Source organism: Phocoena sinus, chromosome 16 (genome assembly GCF_008692025.1).
Source record: "Phocoena sinus isolate mPhoSin1 chromosome 16, mPhoSin1.pri, whole genome shotgun sequence".
NCBI classification, from domain to species: Eukaryota; Metazoa; Chordata; class Mammalia; order Artiodactyla; family Phocoenidae; genus Phocoena; species Phocoena sinus.
In genome coordinates, this window is record NC_045778.1 from 62,712,160 (window position 1) to 62,736,370 (window position 24,211).

The following is a 24,211-nucleotide window of genomic DNA, read 5'->3' on the forward strand; positions in this document are numbered from 1 at the left end:
CCTTACATTGTTACAAATCCTGGTTGACTCATTGAGTAAGTTGGTGCAGAAGGACAGGCTCTTGAAAGTAAGAGAGAACTCTGCAACTCAGATGGTCACACAGGATGTTTCCTTTGCTCTGCCTTTCTCTAGGATGTCTTCCCCCAAGCTAAGCCTCTATTTCTCTTATTTCTGCAACTTTCCCTTTCGTCAGCAGAGTAACCAACAGCGGAGGGAAAATCAAGCCTTTGACTTTGAACAAGCCCGCCCGTGGAGAGAGCCATTTTCAAAAACACAGATGGAAGAGTTTATTGGAAACCCTTCTGGAAGTTAAGCCTTGAATGTCCATCTGTGGAAGACCTACAGGGAGAGTTGCAGAATATCACCGCCCCCAAAAGGAAGCTAAGGAAGTAGGATCAGGAGAAATGAGATCAGAGCAGAAGTGTCGTGAACTGCTGATCTCTGTGCAGAATGCACATGGTGGACGCAAATATTAAACTCCAGGAGATGTTATTTGGGAAAGCTGGTTGCAAGAAATGAAGCTATTCAGAGATTATCCTTGCTAACCATTCTACCCATGACTGTACTGAAAGAATAAGGTACCGGAGGTACTGGCGGGGGCAGGGGGCTGTCACATTTGAAAACCATAATACGGTTCCTCTCTGAAAGGCAGAATCAAGCTCCCTTTCTCTTCCCCTCTCCCTCTCTCTCTCTCCTTTCCTCTTCCTTCTTATTGCGGTAAAGCAAAGGTATAAGTTACATTCTAGCAGACCTTGACAATTTACTACAAGCAAGATCACAGTCTGACAGCCTGACTTAGACTGGTCTTAGCTGTGCAGAACCATCAAGGTGCATGACTCATTACCAGAGATGTCGAATCGGGAGAGACGTATGCTTCATAGCAACCAGGACTCCACCTTGATCCAGATACAAAACACTGTGCTCTTCTTCAAAGATCTGGAAGAGGAAACACACACAAACAGGGACACACACCCACAGCCACACACAGGGTTCAGAGAATTAGTCTTCATTTGAGGAAAAAAATTCTCTCCATGACAGAACTGGGTTCCCCCAAAGCTGTGGGAAAATCCAAGTTATGAACAATGTTTCCCAATGCGGGCTCCATGTACCACTGGTGTTACACAAAATGATTTTTTGTGCTCCACAAGAGAAACTCAAATAACTAAGAGTTATGTATTCGTATTTATAATCCCATCTTTTTGTGGTAAGTTCTGTTGAGTCCCATTTTTGATGATGTTGAAATATTGGGTAATTGTCATATTGGACAACATCTTTAGATGGAAGAAACATAAGAGATACTTTATTCCAACATTATCGTTTTTACAGACGAGAAAAGTAAGTTTAGAGAGAAGTGGTGACTTGCCTAAGACCATGTAGGTGGGAACTGACAGCGCTGGGACTTGCGGCGTAACAGTGCCCCTTCCAGATGTAATTATTTCAAAGTTTCCAGGTACTACGGGGGGCAGATGTTCTTGTTCAACTCAACAGTAGTCATAAAGTAGTTGTAGTCATAAAGTCTGACCAAAATGAAATCTATCTTTGGGTACGTGTGTCATTGGGTCTCTCCCCATATGTGGAGAGATGAATCTGAGGTCAAATGGAGACCGGCTGAAAACAATTTCTAAGTCTTCTCCATACAAGATGTGTACTGTTTTCTCACAGTCACACTGTTAGTATAGCCTTGTCTTTGGTTACACTATAGACATCATTGTTTCCCCTTTGTTTACTTCTTATACACAAGATGTTTCCCAGGACTATAGGAGAGGCTTCTTGGCTTTGTTTGGGATGTTAGAAGGAAAAAAAAAAAAAAAAAAAGACACCCTGGCTCTCTAACTATTGTCCATAGGAAGCTTAATAGTCCATTATATAGCTCCTATATATCTCCAAGATCAAAAGCCCCGGAGTTTCTTAAGCAAGTTTCTTTCCTGCTCCACTCTTCTCAAAGCACGTGAATTGCAGTGCAGATCTATGAAGCTAGGAAATGGTAACGAGACCATAACATGGATATCTCTGTCTAAAATTTAAAGCAGTGTTCTTGTTGCTGTGTGATTACCTGTGCATTAGATTTCAATTTAAGGTGCTAGTTACCGTATGATAATTAAATGTCAGTGGCTTATTAACACATATTTATTGAAGTGTAACAACCATGCATTAGGCACATATCTTTTTATGACTCCTAAACCTCATTAAGTGCCTGTTTTATAACCTGGGAGTATCTAATTTTCATTCAGAAGAAAGAGGAAGCATTTAAGCTAAACACATTGGTTGAAAGTAATTCCATTTCTACTTTCCCTAACATATGCACCCTGATGGTTATTATTCTGTCTTTTGCCCATGAGCTTTAAACATCTCAGAACACCACCTGGGTAATGGTTATTTCTATATCACTGCATTCCCCTCGTTTCTGACTTCAAGGCAAGGGGAATTTATGGAGGTAACCCGGTGTTAGGTATATAATCTCTCTTCCAGGCTTCACGTTCCCTACATAATAAACTCCCCAGAATTTTAGTTTTCATTTCATGGGAAAAATTCAGTCATATCTAACTTGGTTTCATTGTGACTTATAAACTTTCCCACATATACGGTGGGATAAAGGGTCATTTTTATCAAACAAAGAAATCAAATTTCATAAATGTTTGCTTAAGCTCAAAACATTTTGAAAGACATTCATAAAACAAAAAGGAAAAGAAACACATTGATAAGCTTTAGGATTTATGTGTGGTTGAATAAGTTCCCAGAATTGAACCAAGCTGGAGAATTTTTATAACATTTAAACTTCAGTAACCAGACCCAGGATACTTTCTTACCTGCCTCCAAGTGTTCCCTGCATCTGAAGAGACAAACATGCTGATGTCGCTGTCTGACAGCTCAGAACCTATGTTACCTGGAGAGAGCACATCACCATCAGTGAAGGGAACTTTTTGCAAAAGCTAACAATGGACTATGCTGGCAGTGTGCATTGCCCGAGATGGATTTAGACTGCAAACATCATATCTGAGCAGGGTTTTTCACCATACTTGCCTCAGGGTCAATGGCTTAGGTGCCTTTCAAAAAAATTTTAACTTGCTCATTAAGTTCCAAGCTCAGATATCTAACTTGTTAAAATAAATACAATTTACAGCAGTGAGCAAACCGGGCAAGCGTCTTACCTGAAGCCACTATGATGCTGGGAGCTGTGTCTCGGCTGGCAATGATCCCTGATGTGTAGGGATTCTCAGAGACCTTAAGGTGAAGGTGTAGTGAGCAATAGGGCTGAGAAAAGGAGAAATGAGGGTCATAAAAGCACATCATTTAAATGTTCATTTAAAGCTCAGATTCAGAGCACCCGCCGTTCATCCAACCATCCCATCTATCCATCTATCTATGAACCCATCCATTCACCCATCTTTCATTCCACAAATATCTGGTGCCACTAAGTATAAAACAGCTGCCAAGTTGGTGAAGGAGAGAGCACCTTCATTTTAAGTCTAATCTACTGATATAATTGCCATTTGGCCATTCAACAAACACTTTAGCACTTTATCTGTAAAACATGTGGTGTAGCTCATGAAAGAGTTACATTGACTAAAGTTTGGTCTCTGCCACCTAAGGAGTATATAATTTAAGATCCTTCTATTGATTAGCAAAAGAGAATATTTTAATAGCCATGAGATCAGTACAGACAAAATATGAAATTCTAGAGGATGATGAGCCTATGCCCAACTTTGGATGAAGGGAATTTCCAGGAAAAAATGGTGCCTGAGGCAAAGGTGGGTAGGATATGAACTGCACATGAGATGTTCAGGAGGATAAAGGACATTTCAGGCCTAAGTAAGATCAATAACGAGGAAAAGAAACAGAAGAACTGAGCTGTAATACAACAGATAGTCAGGTAAGACCAATGAGGAGAAATGATATATGACATTGGAAAGAAAGTTTGGCCAGGCTGGGAGGGCTCTGAAGAAGTCACTTGGCATCTCTTAGACATTTGAAACCTTGGTCTCAGCTCTACAGAAGAAGCCGTATGACGTGTGAAACTGTCCTGACATCCACCAGACAACTGACATAGCGTCTGTGTCAGGGTATTAACTGACCCAGTGTTATTCGATATAAATGTCATTCTTATAGACAAAATGCACTAGTAATAACAGCTTAATAAAAATTTAAGGGACTTGTTTGTGTGTAAAAATCTCGATCAACTTCTCAGATTAAGACATGCAACAGTTTTTAAAAACGGGATAATAAATCTTATACAAATTTCATTTAAAATAGTTCTTGTACTGAGTTGTCAAAAACTACAAGTTTGTGTCTGAACCCACATCTCTCTTCAACTCTCAGGAAGATTATTTTCTAATCTTATAGACTTGAGTTTTTAGAATCACCAATGTATCTCTTATTACTTTCATTCGGCTCTGTAAGTCTCAGCCAGCAGGTATTCAGAGCGCTACAGAGATACAATGATTACACGTATATGGGACACAGTAAATGACAAACTAAAAATGAAAATCAGGAATAAAAGCAGTCAAAACACCGCTGAAATAAAACAGTGGCTCATAATAGGGTCTTTTCCTCACTGCCAACACAGAGAGTAAACTCTCAAGGAATGATGATCGGGGCTTCCCTGGTGGCGCAGTGGTTGAGAGTCCACCTGCCAATGCAGGGGATACGGGTTCGTGCCCCGGTCCGGGAAGATCCCATATGCCATGGAGTGGCTGGGCCCGTGAGCCATGGCCACTGAGCCTGCATGTCCGCAACGGGAGAGGCCACAAGAGTGAGAGGCCCACATACCACAAAAAAAAAAAAAAAAAAAGGAATGGTGATCGAAATAAATTATTGGTTTTGCAAGAAAATTTCATGTAAAGCTTTCAAAAAAGGAATTTTTACTCTACAATGTTCCAAAAGAGTAAGAAGACCACCCCTATAAGAAGAAACAATCAGACCCCAAAACTTGGCTTCCTTTTGTCCGAGAGGAAGACTAGAGTGGGTACTGTATGTTGTAGAGGCCCCAGGGCAGTGCTGACCAACACTCAGGCAGATGCTGAGAAAGGATAAAGCAGAGGTGTCAAACCATTGTTCCATGAAAATTTTCCTGACAACTGAGGCCTGTCAGGATCTCCTTCTCGGATGTACCACAGTTGATTTTACCATACAATCCTGGATCATCTATTTGAGGTATGCAGTTTTATCCCCCTAAGAGAGATACTCTACAAATAAAGAGGAAACATCAAGTACTACTTTGCATCTTCTGTAAAACCTCACATAGAATCTAAAAAAGACAGTCAATAAACACTTGAAATATCAAGCGACACTTTCGAGTTAGGACACGAAAGACCTTACTTTACCGTTTTACTCAGAACAATGCCAGAAGTACATGGGCTCACATATAAACCACATCATCAGAATAATGTGAGGATCTCCATGGCATTCAAAACAGTGATCACTACTTGGGGATCACACCTAGACATATGGGCTTAGTGGAGGGCCTTTTGCACCCCCCAACAGAGCAGGACATCCCTGGCCCAGGGAGCACCCAGGCTGCAGTCTTGAGCCAGCCACTGGCCACGTACTTCATCACCCTGGGGTCTGGAAGATTGTGAACCTAAGTTGCCACCTGACCCAAGGATTATTTGATAGAGGCCACTTGCCATTACAAGAGAAAGAGGGCATTTTCAATTAGCCATTTCAACACTGCTCTGTTGCTCTGGCTTTCAGAGGCCTGAGATAAATTAATTTGGGAAGAAAAGACACCAGTTCATGCAGTAGCAGCAACATCAGAAATGATCTTTTTCGTGGACTTTTTTTCTCCACTCTCACATTTGTAGTACTGGATTGCCCCCAACTGGTACAAGCAAAATATTCTGTGGCTTTTTTTCTCCTTTCTTCCATTTTTTTCAAGGAAGTTATACAGTCCACATCAGTGTTTACAGAAAAACAATGTTAAGTGATTCACATTCACTTCTTTTAACTTAAACTTTTATACTTGAACAGCTTGAGACATTTATCAAAATTAAGTCACCGAAGATTAATACAGGGGTTGTTATAATGGCTATCAGGCCATAGCAAACTCCTGGAAAACACAAGACAAGGTTCTCCAATTCTTAGGCACATTTTTCCCAGGCAGGAGGCACTCTGTCCACCTCTGCCTTCCTGCCGCCTTCTCTCCCATTAGCGAACATATACTGAATATCCGAACATCTTTCCAGAGTTATCTCCAATTCAGTATGAGTTAAAACACAGCTTATCCCAAAGACCTTTCTCTATTTCCCTTGACTTTTCATATTAAAAACATACAGAACTGTACACTGAAACCACCATGACCTAAAAGCTGACCTACCAAGAATGGAGGGACCAGCATACATGTTTGGAAGCTGCCTGCTGTCCTGACTCACGCATCGTCCAGGGGCATGGGATTATCATCAGCTGGTCAATACTCGGAGCAACTAGATCCTTAGTCTTTAATCTTTTCGGGGTCAAGTACGGAGTTTGAGAATCTGATGCAAATCGAAAACTCTCTCCCAAGAAAAAGCACACAAAGGAAGCACACACACAGAGCTTTGCATTCAAATTCAGGGAGTTCACAAACTCTCAAAGCCCATCGTGGACCTCTAGGCTCCAATTACCTTTCTTCTGCCTTATTCTTTTATTTATTATTTTAACCAACAAAATCTTCTGGCCCTTGCAGGTGTTCAGTAAATGCCTGTTGAATTCAACTGATCCATGAACGAGCTGAGCTGCTGTCTTCCTAGCACTGTGAGTGGCCAGTGGAGAAGTACTAAATGATGCAAGACATTCCCCCGCCATGAAATCAATCAACCTAAAACACTGTTCCGTATCTGAGAGTCAACCAGCTTCTCATTTCACTTCCTCTTTACCCCTAATCTCTGAATTAATAGCCTTGACATCTCATCTTCATGGTACCTTTAACCCGAAGCCTCCTAATCTGAAGACTGTACTGAAAAGCCAGCTTAGAGCTTTCATAAATAAGGCAGCAGGTAGGCTCCCAAAAAGTATTCCTCAAATCCACATCCTACACACACATTCGTGCAGTTTCTGATCCTGAGTTGGAATCCATTTGATTTTTAGTAAGGAGTCAATGGCAAAGTAGAGGGAGGTCTCTGGGCCAGTTGGCTGGGCATGGGGCATTCAGCACTGCTCCAATTCAGCAGAACATGGAGAGTCACAGCCAGTACAAAGGCGGGGGAAGCAGAATCGAGAGTCCCCTGGGGTAGCTGGCTGCTTAGCTCCAGTAGGAAACTACTGAATGAATCCACGAAGAAGTCACGGCCTCTCTCCATGAAACACTATGCTTTCCCTCAGGGCCTGAAGATTTGTCACAGGCTCAGCTCACATCTCGCCTCTTGGGAGCCCAAGCCTGAGGTTCTGGAGTCAGGTGGACCATGGCCTGTAACACCCCATCTAATTGTACAATGCAGTCTTCAGAGGAAAGAAATCCCTGCTGAACCCTCCAGGCAATCACTCTAAAAGTCCTAACAATACAGCCTCAAATTACCCTGGATGTCTTATTTCTATAGAATACATTTTACCAGGAACATTCCATTTGGGGCTGCAATTCTGAACTTGTTCCACATTTGTAATAGCCCTGCTGGCAAAAAAAAATCTCTTTTCTAATCACTAGGCTGTGCTTTCGGTGACACTGTCACTTTCCAAGTATTCACAATCTAAAAATCACTTTTTGTCTCCTCTCTGCTACCAGCTCCCAAGCCTCAGGAAGGTTTTAACAGTCTGGGTCTCCTGGAGCTCAAAGATTTTCTTTCCTATTGTGTGCCTTGGCAGAGTTTTATAAAATTATTGTGGTTTCCCCTTCCTTCTTTCATTTTTCCTCTCCTCACCCTACTGCTGTTTTCTAAAGCTCAGATTAAAACTACATTAAACAACAGGGTTAATGGGGGAGGAAGGTCAAAAGACTCTCGGGTACCATACATCCATGTCTCATTAATTCCTCTTTCCTCAATCCTAACGAGCCTCTACTGATTTGGTCAACTTTGGGGTCAACTGATGCCCATGAGCTTCAGAAGGTGGATATTATGACAAATCTTTCAGTGTGACTACTAATGGCAAGGAAAGGCTCCCACTAAAGTCCAAATATGAAACTCAAACGTCTATTATCCCTGGCGTGTCTGCTTCAAAGACAACACCCTCAACAATAGATGTGTTGAGCACCTACCATGTGTCAAGTATGATTCTTGAGCTAGTTCTCTGGAATGACCAAAAAGACAGCCACAGTCCCTATGCTCATGGAGCTCACAGTGCGTGGGGGAAGGTGGACAAGCAAGTCACCAAATGCATGTGCTGATTTAAGAGTGAGGAAGGTCACGAATAAAAAAGACTGGACCAAGTGCAACTTCAGAGAATGCTCGAGGAAGCTCTCCGAGATGAAGGTAATCAAGCAAAGGTCTGAATGCCAAGAAAAAAACACACTAGGAGAGGGGCATTTTAAGAGATATAACAGCAAAGGCAGAGCCTGGGACACAAACGAGGGCGGTGAGCTAATGGTATGGAAAGGTGCGCCCTTCTCCCCCACTGTGGCCTATACGGAAGGAAGGAAGGAAGGAAAGTCTGGAGACCAGGCAGGAGAAACAGACAGGGGCCAGACCTTGTGGAATCTTGCAGGCCATGTTAAGTATCTGAATTTCATTCCACCTGAATTAGAAAGTCATTAGAAGGTTAAGTGTAGGAGGGACATGCTCTGATTTTTAAAGCTCAGGTTGATACCATTTACATAAAATTTTAGAAAAGAGCAATCTAACGTCTCATGAAAGAAAGCAGATCAGAGGCTGTCTAGGGGCCAAGGGTGTGGATAGTGCCTGTGAAGAGGCACAAAGCAATGTTTTAGGGTGATGAAAATGTTCTGTCTTGACTGTGGTAACGGGTCTATACATTTGTCAAGATTTATCACTGAACTCTTAAAAATGCGTACTTTTTATGTATGCATGTTTCAACTCAGTAAAGTTGGATTAAAAAAAAGGTTGCACTGGCTGCTATGGAGAGACGAGATTGCCAGGTAGAGACAGGAGGAACAGCCTGTCACTGTTCCCAGGAAGGAAGGGGGAAGGGAAGAATGATGGTGGCTTATATTAGGATGGTCCCAGCCGAGATGGGGACGTGAGCTGATACCGCATTTATAATTCAGAGGCACAGCAGCCAGACTTCCTAACGCTGGGCTGGGGGTGGAGCCAAGAACACCTCCCAAAGTGCTCTGTGTAAGAGGCATTTCTAATGGTCCATTTATGATGCCAGAGCACCCAGGAAAGCCTCTTCAGGTGATATGGTTAATTCTCGCTCATGGACGTTCAATCACCAAAACACATGATGGGATGGAGGACCACGTTAAGACACTGGTGCATCTCATGCATCTTTGGCTAAAATAACACATTGCTCCAGTGTGGAACTGCTGAAGGAGGAAGGTGGGCATGTCTTTAAAAGGCTACTGAAGCATGTCTTGTATAGAGTAGGCATTCAGTAAGTGACTGTTACATTTACTTACTCTGCAACTGGATTTGTGTACTTTAACAAATGGCTTTCCCCCACACTCCACCTCCGTAAGTTGCCAGTAATAAGGACAGAAGCTGAGTGGGAGGCTGAATTTCAAACTGCTTCCCCTGATGCGTGGTGACAACTGCGATATCTTCTGCAACTAATAAGGTCAAGCTATGGCTGCTGGCATCTTCTCGACTGGGAGGGTGACCCGCCTACAGGTGTAGGAGATGCACCTGCAAAGTGACTGCTCAGACTTCATGGGACAGAAGGAAGCACGCTGAGTGTGCAAAACATTAAAGTTGAGATTGCATGACGGGTGGGAATATTGATATAAATCAAGCCCTTCTTACTAAAACTAAGAGGTGTCTCCTCTAGCTTTACAGACTGGTCTCTCCTTTTCAGGCATTTAAATACAACTTTGGAATTGTTTTCTAGAAATTAGCATTTAATGATTCTTTGTTTTACAAGTAATCTCTTCTTCCCCTCCTTCTTCATTCACTCGTAACTATTCATGTGTCAAGTACAGGGCAGGCCCCAGAACTACTAAGAGGAGTGAGATGTGACCTTATAATCTTTCACTCATTAATCTATTCCCCCTCAGGTAGACAGCAAACTCCTTGAAGGCAAGACCCATTTTTGATCCCTCTCTTGGATACCATCATATAATCAAATACACAAATACACTGATCTGATCTACCTATTGCCCAGATGTTAGACAATTTTTAAAAAGCCATACTTCAAAGCAGGGGTCAACAAACTTTTGTTTTTAAGGGCCAGATAATAAATATCTTATTGGTGGACCGTACAGTTCCTGTCATGACTACTCAAGTCTGCCATTGTAGAGCAGAAGCAGCCATAGACAATATATAAATGAATAAGCATGACTACATTCCAATAAAACTGTATTTAAAGAAGCAAGCAGTGGGCCCGATTTGCCCCACAGGCCATGGTTTACCAACACCAACTTTATACAATGACGTAAATGAATGGAACATATTATAAAGGGTACTGATTAAGGATTTAAATCAGTGGTTCTTACCTTGGTTCGAGGCATAAATTCCTCTGAAAATACGAATAAACATCTCTACTGGAAATCACACCTACACAATTCTGCATTCAGTTCATCAGTTCTACAGCTGAATTTATGTATCATTAGATCCAAAACAGGTTATTCCCAGGAAAGTAAGGGTATGTTTCCCCATCATAGATGGAAACTATCATACTTTCCCTTAAACTACAATATGAGGTCCTCATCAGAAACTGGGCATCAACTGAACATCCTTAAAATGAGCAAGAAACTTACTCATGTTCTCTTATCACTTTGGTCCAATCACGAGAGGCAGAGCTATGCTTCTTTTCTACACACTGCCTTCACACCCTTCCCTGTCCCCTCTGTTCATCAGCTGAGCAAGAAGCCCTGGAGATATGTTCCTCTGCTTGTCGAACCTCCATCTCCGGCCCTCACCATGTGGGACATTTTGCCCCAATACGGAGACTCACCAGCAAGCAGTGCACAGGGTCCCCCCTTAGGTCCGTGTCCGGGGCCTGCAGCAAATGCCAGTCTCTGCCTTTGTTGTACGTGATGAAAGTCTTCACTTGGTTGTCAATCTTCTTGTTAGCCAAGAACATTCCCTTTATCCCTGCTACCTGGGAAAAATCGACATGGCTGAAAAATACATCAATTTAAGAAGAAATCTATTTGTTTTACTTAAAAAAAAAAAAAAAAAAAAGACTGTCAAATTCAGCCGTGAGCACTTGTCTTGGAGGAAAGAGGGTGAGGGTCATGCTTGTATATAATGACCCCCTGGGACAGAAGACAACAGACCCGTGCCCCTTGTGGTATGAGGGTCTTAATGCAAATTTGATAGAGGCTTCTTATCTCCCCTAAGGTAGGTTGATAGTAGCTTACTGTTGCCTACAGATAAACTCTAATGCTGTTGGTTCTGTTCTTGACAAATGATATAGAAATGGGGGTTACTTTTATTTTAGGCACAGCACTCATAGTCTTAAATACTCTATCTCACTTAATTCTTATAATGGTTCTTTTGGATAAGTCTCACTTACTCTGTTTCACAAATGAGGAAACTAAGGCTCACTCAGGTAAAGTGACTTGCCCAAGGTCACAATGCCTAATGTTATACAGATAGTAAGTGGTGCATCAGAGATTTTAACCCAGAGCTCTGTGGCTTCACAGCCCCTGCCCTTAATGACTAAATCACAGCACTACCTACAGCCTTGGGCAATTAAAAGAGGTCAGTTAAAACTCAGGATCCAATTACTGTTACTCTTCTTTTTCTGTAAAAGATCTCTCTATTAAGCTACCAAAATACATTGAGCAAAAGAGAACAGCTTTTAAACTTAAAGAAGCAGTGGTTTCCCTAAATTGTCAAATAATCCCTCCTCCACTTCTACAACACTATTGTTCCTACTATAAACAGTCCTTATTAATTATTTGGCTCTGAAAATATGATTGCCTTCTCTCGTTTATACCTTAGGAAAGAGGTAACAATTGAGAAGTTGCCAAACCGTGCAGTAGCGAATCATTAATTGTGTCGTGTTTTTCATGCGTTTTAGAACTTAAGAAACATATTTATATATATTTGACTCTGCTTGAAATTATGACAACCCAGGAAAACTTGAGGGCAGTGAAAAAAGGGTCTGAAATGTGTTGACAAGTGCATTTCAACACTATGCAAAGGTTATCCTACTTAATGCTCACAAAAGCCAGGAGATACAGTTACCATCAGCCTCATTTGAGGATGAGGGAACGGAAACTTAGATTAAGTGTCTTTCTGGAGCACAGACGGAGTAAGTGAATAAGCTAGCAAGCATATTTGAACCCATTTAACTTAACTCGGCCCCTTTTTAAGCAGAAGGATGAAACCACGGTATCAGTCCTTGTCACATATGAACCACTATACCTAGTACTTTATATGTAAAACCTCCAATATTCACTATAGACCTGCATAACAGCTATTATCCCGATTCTATAGACGAGGAACCCAAGGCATAAGGAAAATTTAATTGCTTAAGATAACAGAGAGTCGGGGTTCACAGCCAAATCTGTTGGACTTCCAACATTCTTTCAACAAATACAGCTCTGTTGATTCAAAGAGGCTGGGCTTCGATCAGTAGAACATGCACATTTTGCCTTTGCTTTTGACACAAACCTCATTAGTTTGTACCTGCTGTTTTGGCATCTGGGATCATTTAGAGTTGATCCAACTTTGTACTCCTTTGGAACAACAAATCTGTTAAGCAAATAAATGGTATAAACGAGTTTCTGGGCGGAATACTGTGAACTACTTAGGAAAACAAGCTTCATTTGGGGCCAGTAACAGTAGCCAGAACACTTTCTTATGCATTGTGGATCCCCCATGAATGTGGAAGATGTAAATTTCCAGAAGTACTCTAATAACGATATGTTAATTACAAATAATATTTATTGATAGTTATTCACTATTTCGGCTCCATAAGGACTACGCACCAGGGAAGCTCATGCTGGTTTCGCATGTGTTCGAGAGGCTGTTACATATTTAAATGACTAAACTGCCAATTCTTTAAAGATTCAATTTCACAAATCAGAATTTTCCTGCAGTCATACCTGTCTTCCCTCCACAGCAGTCCCAAACAAGAGAAATGACACTGTCATAACCATGCAACACTCTAGAAGTTTACAAGACGTAGAGAATGGATAAAAATATTACCCATCCCAGTAGTTCCCTTCCCCATTTCCCTCCCTGCCCTGTCTCTCTTTTGGCACGGGTGTCAGAGCAGGGCTGTGCGTGTTTAGGAGCTGGTGCATTTGGGACTTCCCTGGTGGCACAGTGGTTAAGAATCCACCTGCCAATGCAGGGAACACGGGTTCGATCCCTGGTCCGGGAAGATCCCACAAGCTGCGAAGCAACTTAGCCCATGTGCCACAACTACTGAGCCTGTGCTCTAGAACCCATGAGCCACAACTACTGAGCCCTCATGCCACAACTAGTGAAGCCCGCGTGCCACAACTACTGAAGCCTGTGTGCCTACAGTCTGTGCTCCACAACAAGAGAAGCCACCACAGTGAGAAAACTGTGCACTGCAATGAAGAGTAGCCTCCGCTCGCCGCAACTAGAGAAAGCCCACACGCAGCAATGAAGACCCAACTCAACCAAAAATAAATAAATAAATTTATTATTTTTTTTAAAAAAAGGAAGCTGGTGCATTTGATCTGCAGAAGCGGTGAATTTATTGGCCCCCGACTGCATGGCATTATCAAATGCCACTTGAGCAGACAGCCTATGCTTTGAAATTCATCTCTGGCAGCCTGGGCTTCAGGTTTATCTTGAGGAATAGAAACTTGGCAAAGCTGAGGGAATGTGTCACAATAGGGTACAGAGCTAGAGAGTGTCTTCTTATTTTCCTCTTGTTGCCAAGGCACTTAACCTGTGAAAATCCCACTTGAGGTGTCTATCTATCTATCTATCTATCTATTACTTATTTGTTTTGGCTTCTTTGGCCTGGTCTGCAAAGATGGTCACCCCTGCTTGCTCTTAGGGCTTTGTGCCATTCAAGGTTCCTTTTCCCTGAGCCTGAGAAGTCTATCTGTCTATGTGTCTCGGTGCTTGCCTATTGTGAGGTCTCATCATATGTCTCTAGAACCTCTACCCTCTTACTGTAGAACTTTGCATACCAAGGGAGCAGTATCAGTGCCCAAAATGTGGAATGTGTGTGCATGTGTACTTGTGTGTACATGTATGTATATGTGTATTAATGTGTGTGTGTGTGTGTAAGGTCTGGGCTTCTGCTGAGGATGAGGGACATGTTTCTGTTGCCAGACAACCTCCCTCTGCATCCACAGCATGTAGACTGGGGCAGGACCGTAGTGGGATGGGGCGGGGGGTGGGAGGAAAACTACTATTCCTACTGGAAGACATGCCTTCACATAGACACAGAGTTCTAAGGAACATATTCCTATGAGGATGACACATCTCACTGTTGGAAGTTTGTCTCCCTTCAGGGAAAGAGCTGTTATTAGCTTTTCTACCTTTCTGAATTCTGCACCAAGATGCCGAGTGTGTTAAGAAGCCACTTTTCTTTCTTTGCATCTCATACGGGGGAATTTGATACCAGAAGTTTCAAAGGTATTAGTAATTATTTCTTATTCTGTAATATCATATAAGCCAAAATAACATTTTGATTAGATTTTTAAATATGAAGTGTTACAGCTCAAACCTCAAGCCAACACAAAGTACAACAGTACACTGACCATTCCCCAGGGTGATAGCCTCAAAATGCTACCTTCCCTTCTCTCCTCTTACTTTCTTTGATCGTTTCCTACTCTCTTAGACAGCATCCCAACATGCCTCTCCCTGTCTATCCTTCAAGGCCCAGCTCAGTAAGCCTTTCTCCAGAAACCAGGACCTCTTTTTCATCCTGACTGTCCCCAGCTCTTCTTCTCTGTCCTCCAATTTGTATAGATGGTACCTACATCTTTGCTCTCAACAACCAGGTAAGCTTCTCGAGGGCATCAGTCTTCCTGGAAGCGTCTCTTGCACTCCTAACACTCCTTACCACACGTTAATTCTTCATAGATTCTCTTGTCATCTCTCACATCACTGTCTCCCACTTGAGTATAACTTCTGATTTATCATTCAATCCACCATATTCCCTCATTAAATTAATAACTGAAAAGTCACTTTGTCCAAGAAGTCCTTTTTTCTTCGTTTTTAATGAAATAGGGTAGAATTCTGCATTAGAAGACTGAACAACATTAATAGTGCCCCAAACTTATTGAGTATTTAAGAAATGTCAGACACTACATGAAAGGCTTTGCAAGCCTAAGCACATCAATCTAAGTGGTAGACTCGATACATCCTCATTTCACACACGCAAGAACCAAAGTCTGGATGGCGTCAGTCCCTTGCCTAAGGTCATTCCCTGGAGAACCTTAGCAATGGACTCCACACCAGTCTGTCTATCTCAGAGCCCAAGCACTTAACCCTTTGGCAGTACTAGTTCTTCAAACTTCTTTCTCATCCCAGAGCTTCCTGAGAGAAATATCATATATGGACATTATAGGAAGTTGCCTTTCGTTCATTCTTTAGTACATGTACTCAATAGTTGTTCAATTAATATTTTTTGAATACCTATGACTTATCATGCATTCTAAGCACTGGAAATATAGCACCTAGAATGTCTAAGTAACTTTACAGTCATGCAACAGGGTTTTTTTTTAAGAGTCAGAATGTGCTAGGTGCTGAGACTTGGATCTCTTTGGTGATTTAAAGAATGAACCCCAGATATCTTCTTTGTTTTTTAATATTCACCTCTAGAGGGTACTCTCCAGTCCTGATCTTCCATATGTTCTGCACAGAGGTTAAGTTGGGAAGATCTTACACAGGGGTTTTTGCTTCTTTCTGCCTCCGATGCTGATTGGGAGCTGATTCCTCCCACCCTCTCTGTCTCAGACTTTAATTACGAATCTGAAGTGTCAAAATTTGAAGAGAATGAAAATATGAATCAACAACAATGGCAAGAAAGAGAACATATTCATCACGATGATTTCTTTGGGCTTTGGAGATAGGATATGTTTCTGTTCTAAAGAGAGGATCCCAGCCAGGAGAGATACATACTCATCAGGGGTCAGGGGTCCCTCTGACATCAGGGAACCCATTGCCAAAAATGTCTAAGTGTTCTTTCCTTCCCTGTGGCCTTGGTCAGGCAGCATCACCTACCCAGGGAAAGAGTAGCCTTGAATAATTAGATGGTATATTCTATGTCCTGTAATAACTACGTCCTGGGTGGGAGAGCATTTTTCCCCCCTATCTCTTATGCTGGATTGTAAGAGGTAGTCTTTTCTCAAGAATCAAGGTGTAAGCTACATCATCAGAACTATGGAGCTTTCCGTTTTAAAGAGAAGGTATTCATAATGTACAGAAGACATTATGTGTGTAACAGAACATGCATCAGTCATTGGTTGCGTCTTTCATGCAGCTCACTGTGCCTCACTCATACATTCTGTGCATTCTGAATTTGTCACCAGGTGACTTCATTCCCAACACAGCCCTTTCGCTTGGCTGGGGTGAACTGTCGTTGTCCATTAAGCCAAAGGGCTCTTCATCATCATTAATTGATACCTCCTTCCAAGACGAGGGGGGATATTGTCCAAAGCTGTCAGACCCACTCTCATCACCCACACCAGAGGAGTACACTAGGAATCACACATCTCAGACACTCTCAGCACATCTCTTTTGCTCCGGCCACCATCAGGCACGCTGTCTTCTGTGACCCATCCCACATGGTGCCACTGGAGAATTTATGCTATTCAGGAATGACAGAATTTTGGGACACTCATTTCTAGGATTCTCTTGCACAAATATATCCACCAGACAAAACTGGGAGCCACTGGATAACACAGCCTGCATTCACCTATAACTGCAGGCTCAGGACTTGGTTCAGAAGATGGCGAAGAGGTCCACAGCAATCATCTGCTGATCCTGTTTATGCTGGCTTTTCCTCAGACCATTTTCTTCTTCCGGTCTGGTTTCCTCTATAGCTAGGTCAAGTCTAATACTATTCATCCCACTCTTTAGTGTGCTTCTATCTTAGGGTTATTACTCGGCCACAATCAAATACAAGCCTAAATACTGATCTTTCTGGACACACATAATGGTTTCTAGCTAAGAGTTTGCATATTAGGGTTCAGATCCTAATTCTGCCACTTACTAGCTCTGTAATCTTATAAAAATGATCGCATTCTCTCTGACTCCATTTTCCTATAAATGGGTGTGATTATAGACCCTGTGTCATAAAGTGAACATACAGACTGAATGAGATAATTATAAGGTTCTTTATAAAGTGCCTGGCACACAATGGTACCCCAAATATCATCTACTTAGTATGATCTTGCAGAAACAAAAATCACTCTCTAGCATTTTTTTCTCTGCAGCCTACCTCCCTGGCTCACGTGTCTCGACTCTTTTGAATGGGGTCCATGGCCAATGGTCAACTCACACTGAGGGGAACTTCTGGTATTTCAATAACTAAATCATGTAAGATGGGCCTCCAACACCTTGTCCCCAACGTTTCCCTACCTCATCACATAGACACATCCAGTTCTAACGTAGAGAGAACCACACTTGTCGCAAGGTTGCAAGGAGTTAGTGAATAAGATGATTGACTTTAATGAGAACTGTGTCTCCCTCTGCATTTCCCACAAAGACTCCCCAACAATACACATGCTCGATACACAGACTCATGCAGTCATACGTTACACGGTTCGCCTCTGCTAAGACAGTATAAAGAGCACATAAGAACAGCAGGCAGTTGGCATGTAGAAGCAAAGGATGCATGCCATCCTTCTCAGTCACCCCCATATGTGAGCAGATGTGAACTCTATGTATACTCTGTCACCCTCACCTTGCGTACTGCTCATCTCTCCTCCTTATTTTTTATTTTTTTTTTTTTTTCCGGTACGCGGGCCTCTCACTATTGTGGCCTCTCCCGCTGCGGAGCACAGGCTCCGGACGCGCAGGCTCAGCGGCCATGGCTCACAGGCCCAGCCGCTCCGCAGCATGTGGGATCTTCCCAGACCGGGGCACGAACCCGTGTCCCCTGCATTGGCAGGCGGACTCTCAACCACCGCGCCACCAGGGAAGCCCTCTCCTCCTTATTAATTCATCTATAGATTTTCTTACTTTTCACTTATCTCTAACCACTCATCATTCATTGCAATTCTACTGGGAAATTCAGGCTGGATGGCTTTCAGCTTCCTGCTAGGCAGAACAATCAGATTTAAGGAACATTTGTGCCAGGTTCTGTGTCAGCCAATATTCTTTCTACCTAGGTCATCAGCAGATATGGCACTGCCATTCTGATCACATCAATTTCAATTCAAGTTGCTGTGAACTGCCAGGCTAATAAAACAAAGACTCTTCTTCCCCGGCCCCAGGATGCAGGACACCTTTACATAATGTAGTTACACCGCTGTTCAAAGTGATGATAATAAGAGCCAGCAGTTTCCCAACAGATAGTCAACCTCAAGAGACACACAAAGGGAAAACATAAAGATTACCAAAAAATGGTTTGTCGTGTCCAGAGGTCATTCTATTTCCTCTTCTCAGTCCCTACCTGTTAGTTATTTTTGATTTCAGAAAACCATTCATGAAAACAGTTGCAAATAACAGGAAATGACAAAGTCATTCTTGTTCAAATTTGTCATCTTTTCCATAAGCAAGGGACAAATTTAAATGGTCTCTATTTTGGCAGAAAAAAAAATTATCCAGAGAAATTATTCCACACTGACTTGAAAAGAGGGGAGAAGATAATCAGGAAGGAAAAATGCAACCTGACAATCAAATGTTTTCAGGAGAGCAGGGACAGAGCCGAGACCAGGGAAGCAAACTGGGTGATTAATGTGGGACAGCTGATTAGACTTCGTACTCTCAGAGCAAGATACTTCCACTGTAAATGCTGGATCAAGGCAAGAAAACATACGGTATTTCAGAAAAACACACGCAAAGTTTAAATGTTTATAACACATTTACAAAAGAGGAAAGAAATGTTGCAATTTACATTTGTTTATAAGAAGACAGCTTTGGTGATAAAGGATGTCATATGGCCCTGCTAATTACAATATGGAAAGAAGCAGAGATCCAAAATGGTGGAAATACTTTGGACATTTAAACGATGTGGGTAGATTTTAAGACCAGAACATTGTTCTGGGGCTGAAACTCACTGGAACATAATATCAATGATACTATCTATAATTTGTTGAGTATTGTATTTCAGGCACTGCTCATGGTACTTTAAGAAGATTAGCTTATTTTCATCTTCAGAGAAATCCTATCAAGGAGGTACCATGTTTATTCCCTTGTTTTAAACAAGAAAACTGAGGCTCAGAAGTTGTTGGATTTATCTCAAGAATATATACACGTGGCATGGCCAGCATTTAAACCCAGCCAGCCTGACTCTAAAATGTACACCCTAAATCAGAATTTTACCCTACATGAATTTGAAAGTAAATCACCAGAATATATAAATGTTTTCCAGAATACATGTTCAGTTTGAGGCTGAGATATATGATACTATATTTATCTGGAACATGGGCAGGAAATGAAGTGGAAGAAACTTGTGAATGTATAAAAAATTTGCAGGGTATTTTTCTAAATATATACACAAAAAGTACGTCCTATGCTAGTCTACCATAATTTCCATCACAAATACTTGAGCTCCGAAATGGGCATACAGTTTGTTAACATGTCTTTATACACACAGAGAAGTTTAGATACTAGAAGAAAATTCCCAAGAACTTCTAAAGATGAAGGTATATAGATAGCATTAAAAGGAATTCCAGTAATAGGTTTAAATTTCTTAAGTGAAATTGGTTTCTTTCTTTGACATACTGGATATGATTCCCTTACTTCTCATTACACAAACAACCTCTACTCTCTGAACTTATCCTTCACCAAATGATGACATCATTATGACTGAACGTATTTGAGTAAGTTTTATAATTCTTTTTCAGATAGAATATAAGTGTATGATTGCACTTTCCAAATTCTGAATATGTTTCATAACGGCTCATTATATCCTATTATAAATCCTTCAGAGCACAAGACCGACAAATGGCTAAAATCCATCCCCAAATAGCAGCTTTCTTTTCACCTGACTGTGCTTTAAATGGCCATTAAAGTGTTGGTGTTTGTCATAAAAGTTAACTGATCCAACATATGATTTTATTTTGAAGCTGGTCATTCTGAGAAACAAAGGGTCAGAGTTCCCTTAGGGAAATCTGGTAAACTCTGCTTTTTGTTTCTCCTCTTCACCCCTCTTTAGGAAAAGAAAGACGTATTGATCTTATCTCACGCATCGGCCCTCTGAGAGGATGGCAATTAGCTAATAGAGGTTATGCAGTCAGAAAGGTCGTCAAGTACAAGGGAGTGTCTTTTTTTTTTTTTCAATATTTGGCTGTAATCATTTTTTTTAATTTTATTTTATATTGGAGTATAGTTGATTAACAATGTTATGTTAATTTCAGGTGTACAGCAAAGTGATTCAGTTATACATATAAGAGGGATAGATTGGGAGTTTGGGATTGACATGTGCAAACTGCTATCTTTAAAATGGATAACCAACGAGGACCTACTGTATAGAACAGGGAACTCTCTCAGTATTCTGTAATGACCTAAATGGGAAAAGAATTTGACAAGGGAGTGTCTTCTGATGCAATGCAAAGACATCCTCTTAGTTCTTTCTTCAGAGAGATGTAAGGGAGCACTGCCATCGCCTCTTTGCTCCACCCCTGACACCCTATTGGCCCCTCAAGAGTATTTTCAAATTTCACACTAGGCTCACTCTTATTCAAACCCTTTAATTGTTTGACTGCTTCCCTAGACACTTTCCAAGCCCTCTGGGGCTTCATGGCCTATGGACTTGGTCAACAAAGAATCCCTCCCATTCTCTAGTAGGTCTGTGTCTTTATTCCCATCTTACCCCTAGGTTCTTCATGACCTTTTTTTTTTTCTTAGATTCCATATATATGTGTTAGCATACGGTATTTGTTTTATGGGGACGGGGAAAGGTAAGCTGGGACAAAGTGAGAGAGTGGCATGAACGTATATACACTACCAAATGTAAAACCGCTAGCTAGTGGGAAGCAGCCGCATAGCACAGGGAGATCAGCTCAGCTCAGTGCCTTGTGACCACCTAGAGGGGTGGGATAGGGAGGGTGGGAGGGAGGGAGACGCAAGAGGGAAGAGATATAGGAACATATGTATATGTATAACTGATTCACTTTGTTATAAAGCAGAAACTAACACACCATTGTAAAGCAATTATACTCCAATAAAGATGTTAAAAAATAAAATCTTTTTTAAAAATTAAAAAAAAAAGAATCCCTCCCAGAGCTGTTTCGTGGATTGCAAATTAACCAATGAAAATGTTCTGCAACCCCGCCTCCCTCTCCCACATGGAATGAGGCCACATAAGGAACTAGTTATTAAAATGATCGAGGAAATGGCCAACTTGGGGACTTTAACTGCCAGTCCCAGCGCTGCAGTGGCTCAGGACCACACGTGCCTCGTGACATACCTCATAGAGGTCGATCATGACGTTGCCCTCAGGGCCTCTGCTACTCTGGACATTCTCCAAGGCCAGAGTGAAGTAGACACCATGGGTGTCTGAGATGTAGAGGTTGTATGTGTCGTTTTGGTTCCATTCTTGGACCGCTGCGAACACTTGGTTCTCATCGGTGCTGATGACATGCATGTCCTGAGGAAAGACGCAGGGAAGGAAACAGGAAGAAGAGTTTTATAAGTGCACCTGGCACGCGTCCACAGAGTGGAACCTGATGAAGAATACCAGAATAGGCTCATAGGTACTGTGAGGGAGGACAGAGATTTTCCTATAGCATATTTGTGACATAATAGTTAAGTGTTGGTCACATATTTCCTTTGTCATTTATGAGGTTAGGCAGTAAGGTCATCAGAAAATAGGACAGGGAGATGCTTGGTAGCTCAGTTACAATTTAATTACCTCATTAGATAATTTGAAGGATAATTTCTCAAATATGTATGAGTTTGGAGAATCAGGCATCCTGATAAATTTGCCAAGCACAAACACAGTACATGTTCAAAAGGCACATATGGGGCAAATACAGGGGCAGGAAGTTTGTTAGAACCTCAGGCCTCACCTGTCGAATAGAAATCTGTATTTTAATAAGATCCGTGGATGATCAATATGCACATTAATGTTTAAGAAGCACTTCCCTAAGGCTCAGCAACCCCTAGAGGTTCCGGAGGAAAAATGTTCACCTGAGACCCCCAGAGCACTAATCTTCAGGTTAATGAGTGTCCAAGGACTTAGCTTATCAAAACCTGTACCCTGAGAAGTTCCCCAGGCAACCTTAAATAAAACAGGGAAAAACAGTCTGCATAAATGATGACGTTTTCAGACTCCGGTTGTCCTGGAAGATAGAAACAAGGCAGACATAATGTGGAGGCAGTGAGCAGATGTCCCTGGGGTGGGGATTCCAAATCCTTTCTCTCCCCATTCAGAACTCCAGAGGAGTGGGTGTTCAGGGAGAGGCTGACATAGACCAAGGCTTGATGTCTCAGACCAAGGCCTGCTGTCTCCTCCAGGAGATCCCGCTCATTGCTCTCGGCAGCCTTCCCCCCCTCGCCCAAGGTGGTACACATTGGTATCACATTCAAAAACCAAAAAGCAAAACAAAAACAGAATTATGTATAAGGCTAAAGGTAAAAGAACAACCTGGAAAGATTCTTGGCCTTTGTGTAGCTCAGGGCTCAGATCCTCCCAGAGGGATCATCCACTCTCCTTGAAAAGATTCAGGAGGTCTGTCAATCTTCCTTGGCAACAACTCCAGGGCCGGAAAATTCTACCTAACTTCAAAATTTCCCATTGTAATATATGCCCACGTTCTCTCAATCAATCAATCAATCAGCAATTCAGCTTCAACTCTGCTTTGGACTGAGAGGAACAAGTCTCTCATTCCTCTTGAAAACTGACCATAGTGAACGCATAAGATTCCGGAAGGAAGAAGTCCTTATCCAAAGGGTTTTGTATTCCTGACACCTTCTCAGGCCTTACTGCCATACTCTGGAGTTTGATAACGTTTTTATAGAAAAAGTGGGGAGGCCCAAAATGAATCCTGCCCATGAAATCAATTTGGTTGATAATGCAAACTAAGGTTTGGTATAAAAGTTGGCCATATCTTATATCAGCCCAGCGCCTATGTACATTTCTTCTGGCAACTGTAGCTTGATGTTCTTTGAAAAGACATCCTCGTGCTTCTCAGACAAATTTCCTCCCTGTGCTCAGTCTTTGCTACTTTCTCCCACCCTCGGCACCAGAAGTGATCTTGTAGGCCTAGCATTAAGAAAATTCCATTTTCCTGATGACAGTGATTGGATCAGTGATGGCAAACTCAGTAAGACGTGATGCGAGAATGACTGGAATTATTAGAGAGAGAGAGAAAAGTTATTTTTTACTGTTAGTTTGTAAGCAGTTGGAATAAAAATAAAGTCTAGATCTGATGGAGACATATCTTGGAGGCAGAGGATAAGCCAATCTTGGAAAAATAGGCTCAAAAGGTGGAGAGAGATGGTCCAAATTCTATGATAGTCTTTGAGTCTCTGAATGTGGATATCTAAGGAGCCTGCCCACCCGTAAACTTGTTTAGTTAGAGAGGACAGTAGAGCAAAATGATGAAAAGAATGGTCTTTGAAATAAAACTACTTGAGTTCAAATCCCGGCTCTGTCATTCAGCTGTGCGAACGGAACTTTGTGCCTCAGGAGTTCCACCTGCAAACCAGAGGTAACAGTATGCCCTTCATGGAGTTGTGAGGATTGAATCAGTTAGTAAGTGTTAAGCATTTAACCATAATGCCTGGTGTTAGCATCTGCTCCATACATGCTAGCTATTTTCTGTTAAGCAAACCCTAAATCCCCTTTGTTGATTAAGCAAGGTTGATTTGGCCTTTCTGTTCATTGCAAATATTAGGGTGCTAACTAATACACTTAACAAAAAGTGGTTCACCCAAATGTTTTGTTTCTTTCTAATCGAGGGAATTAACTGTGGAAACTAGTCCAAAGGCCATTCATCCACTGAGGGCCAAACCTTCTATGGCTCCCCATTTCCTATAGGACAAAGATCAAAGTCCTTACTCTACCATTTAGAACCCTTAAACAACTACTCCCAATTCATGTTTCCTTTCTTGTTAGCAGGATGTAG

At 41.8% G+C, this 24,211-nt stretch overlaps 1 protein-coding gene across 5 annotated transcripts in view; it reads right to left on the bottom strand.

Annotated features, from left to right (window-relative positions):
* Nucleotides 1–24,211, bottom strand: part of SORCS1 (sortilin related VPS10 domain containing receptor 1) — a 575,069-nt gene that overhangs the window by 108,465 nt on the left and 442,393 nt on the right. For all 5 annotated transcript variants that reach the window (XM_032609239.1, XM_032609238.1, XM_032609234.1 and 2 more), the window contains exons 9-13: nt 21,550–21,729; nt 10,978–11,124; nt 3,150–3,252; nt 2,808–2,884; nt 845–936 (exon numbers count right to left, since the gene is read on the bottom strand). In XM_032609239.1, coding sequence (XP_032465130.1) covers nt 845–936; nt 2,808–2,884; nt 3,150–3,252; nt 10,978–11,124; nt 21,550–21,729 — 599 coding nt within the window. The remainder of the gene's footprint in view (nt 1–844; nt 937–2,807; nt 2,885–3,149; nt 3,253–10,977; nt 11,125–21,549; nt 21,730–24,211) is intronic.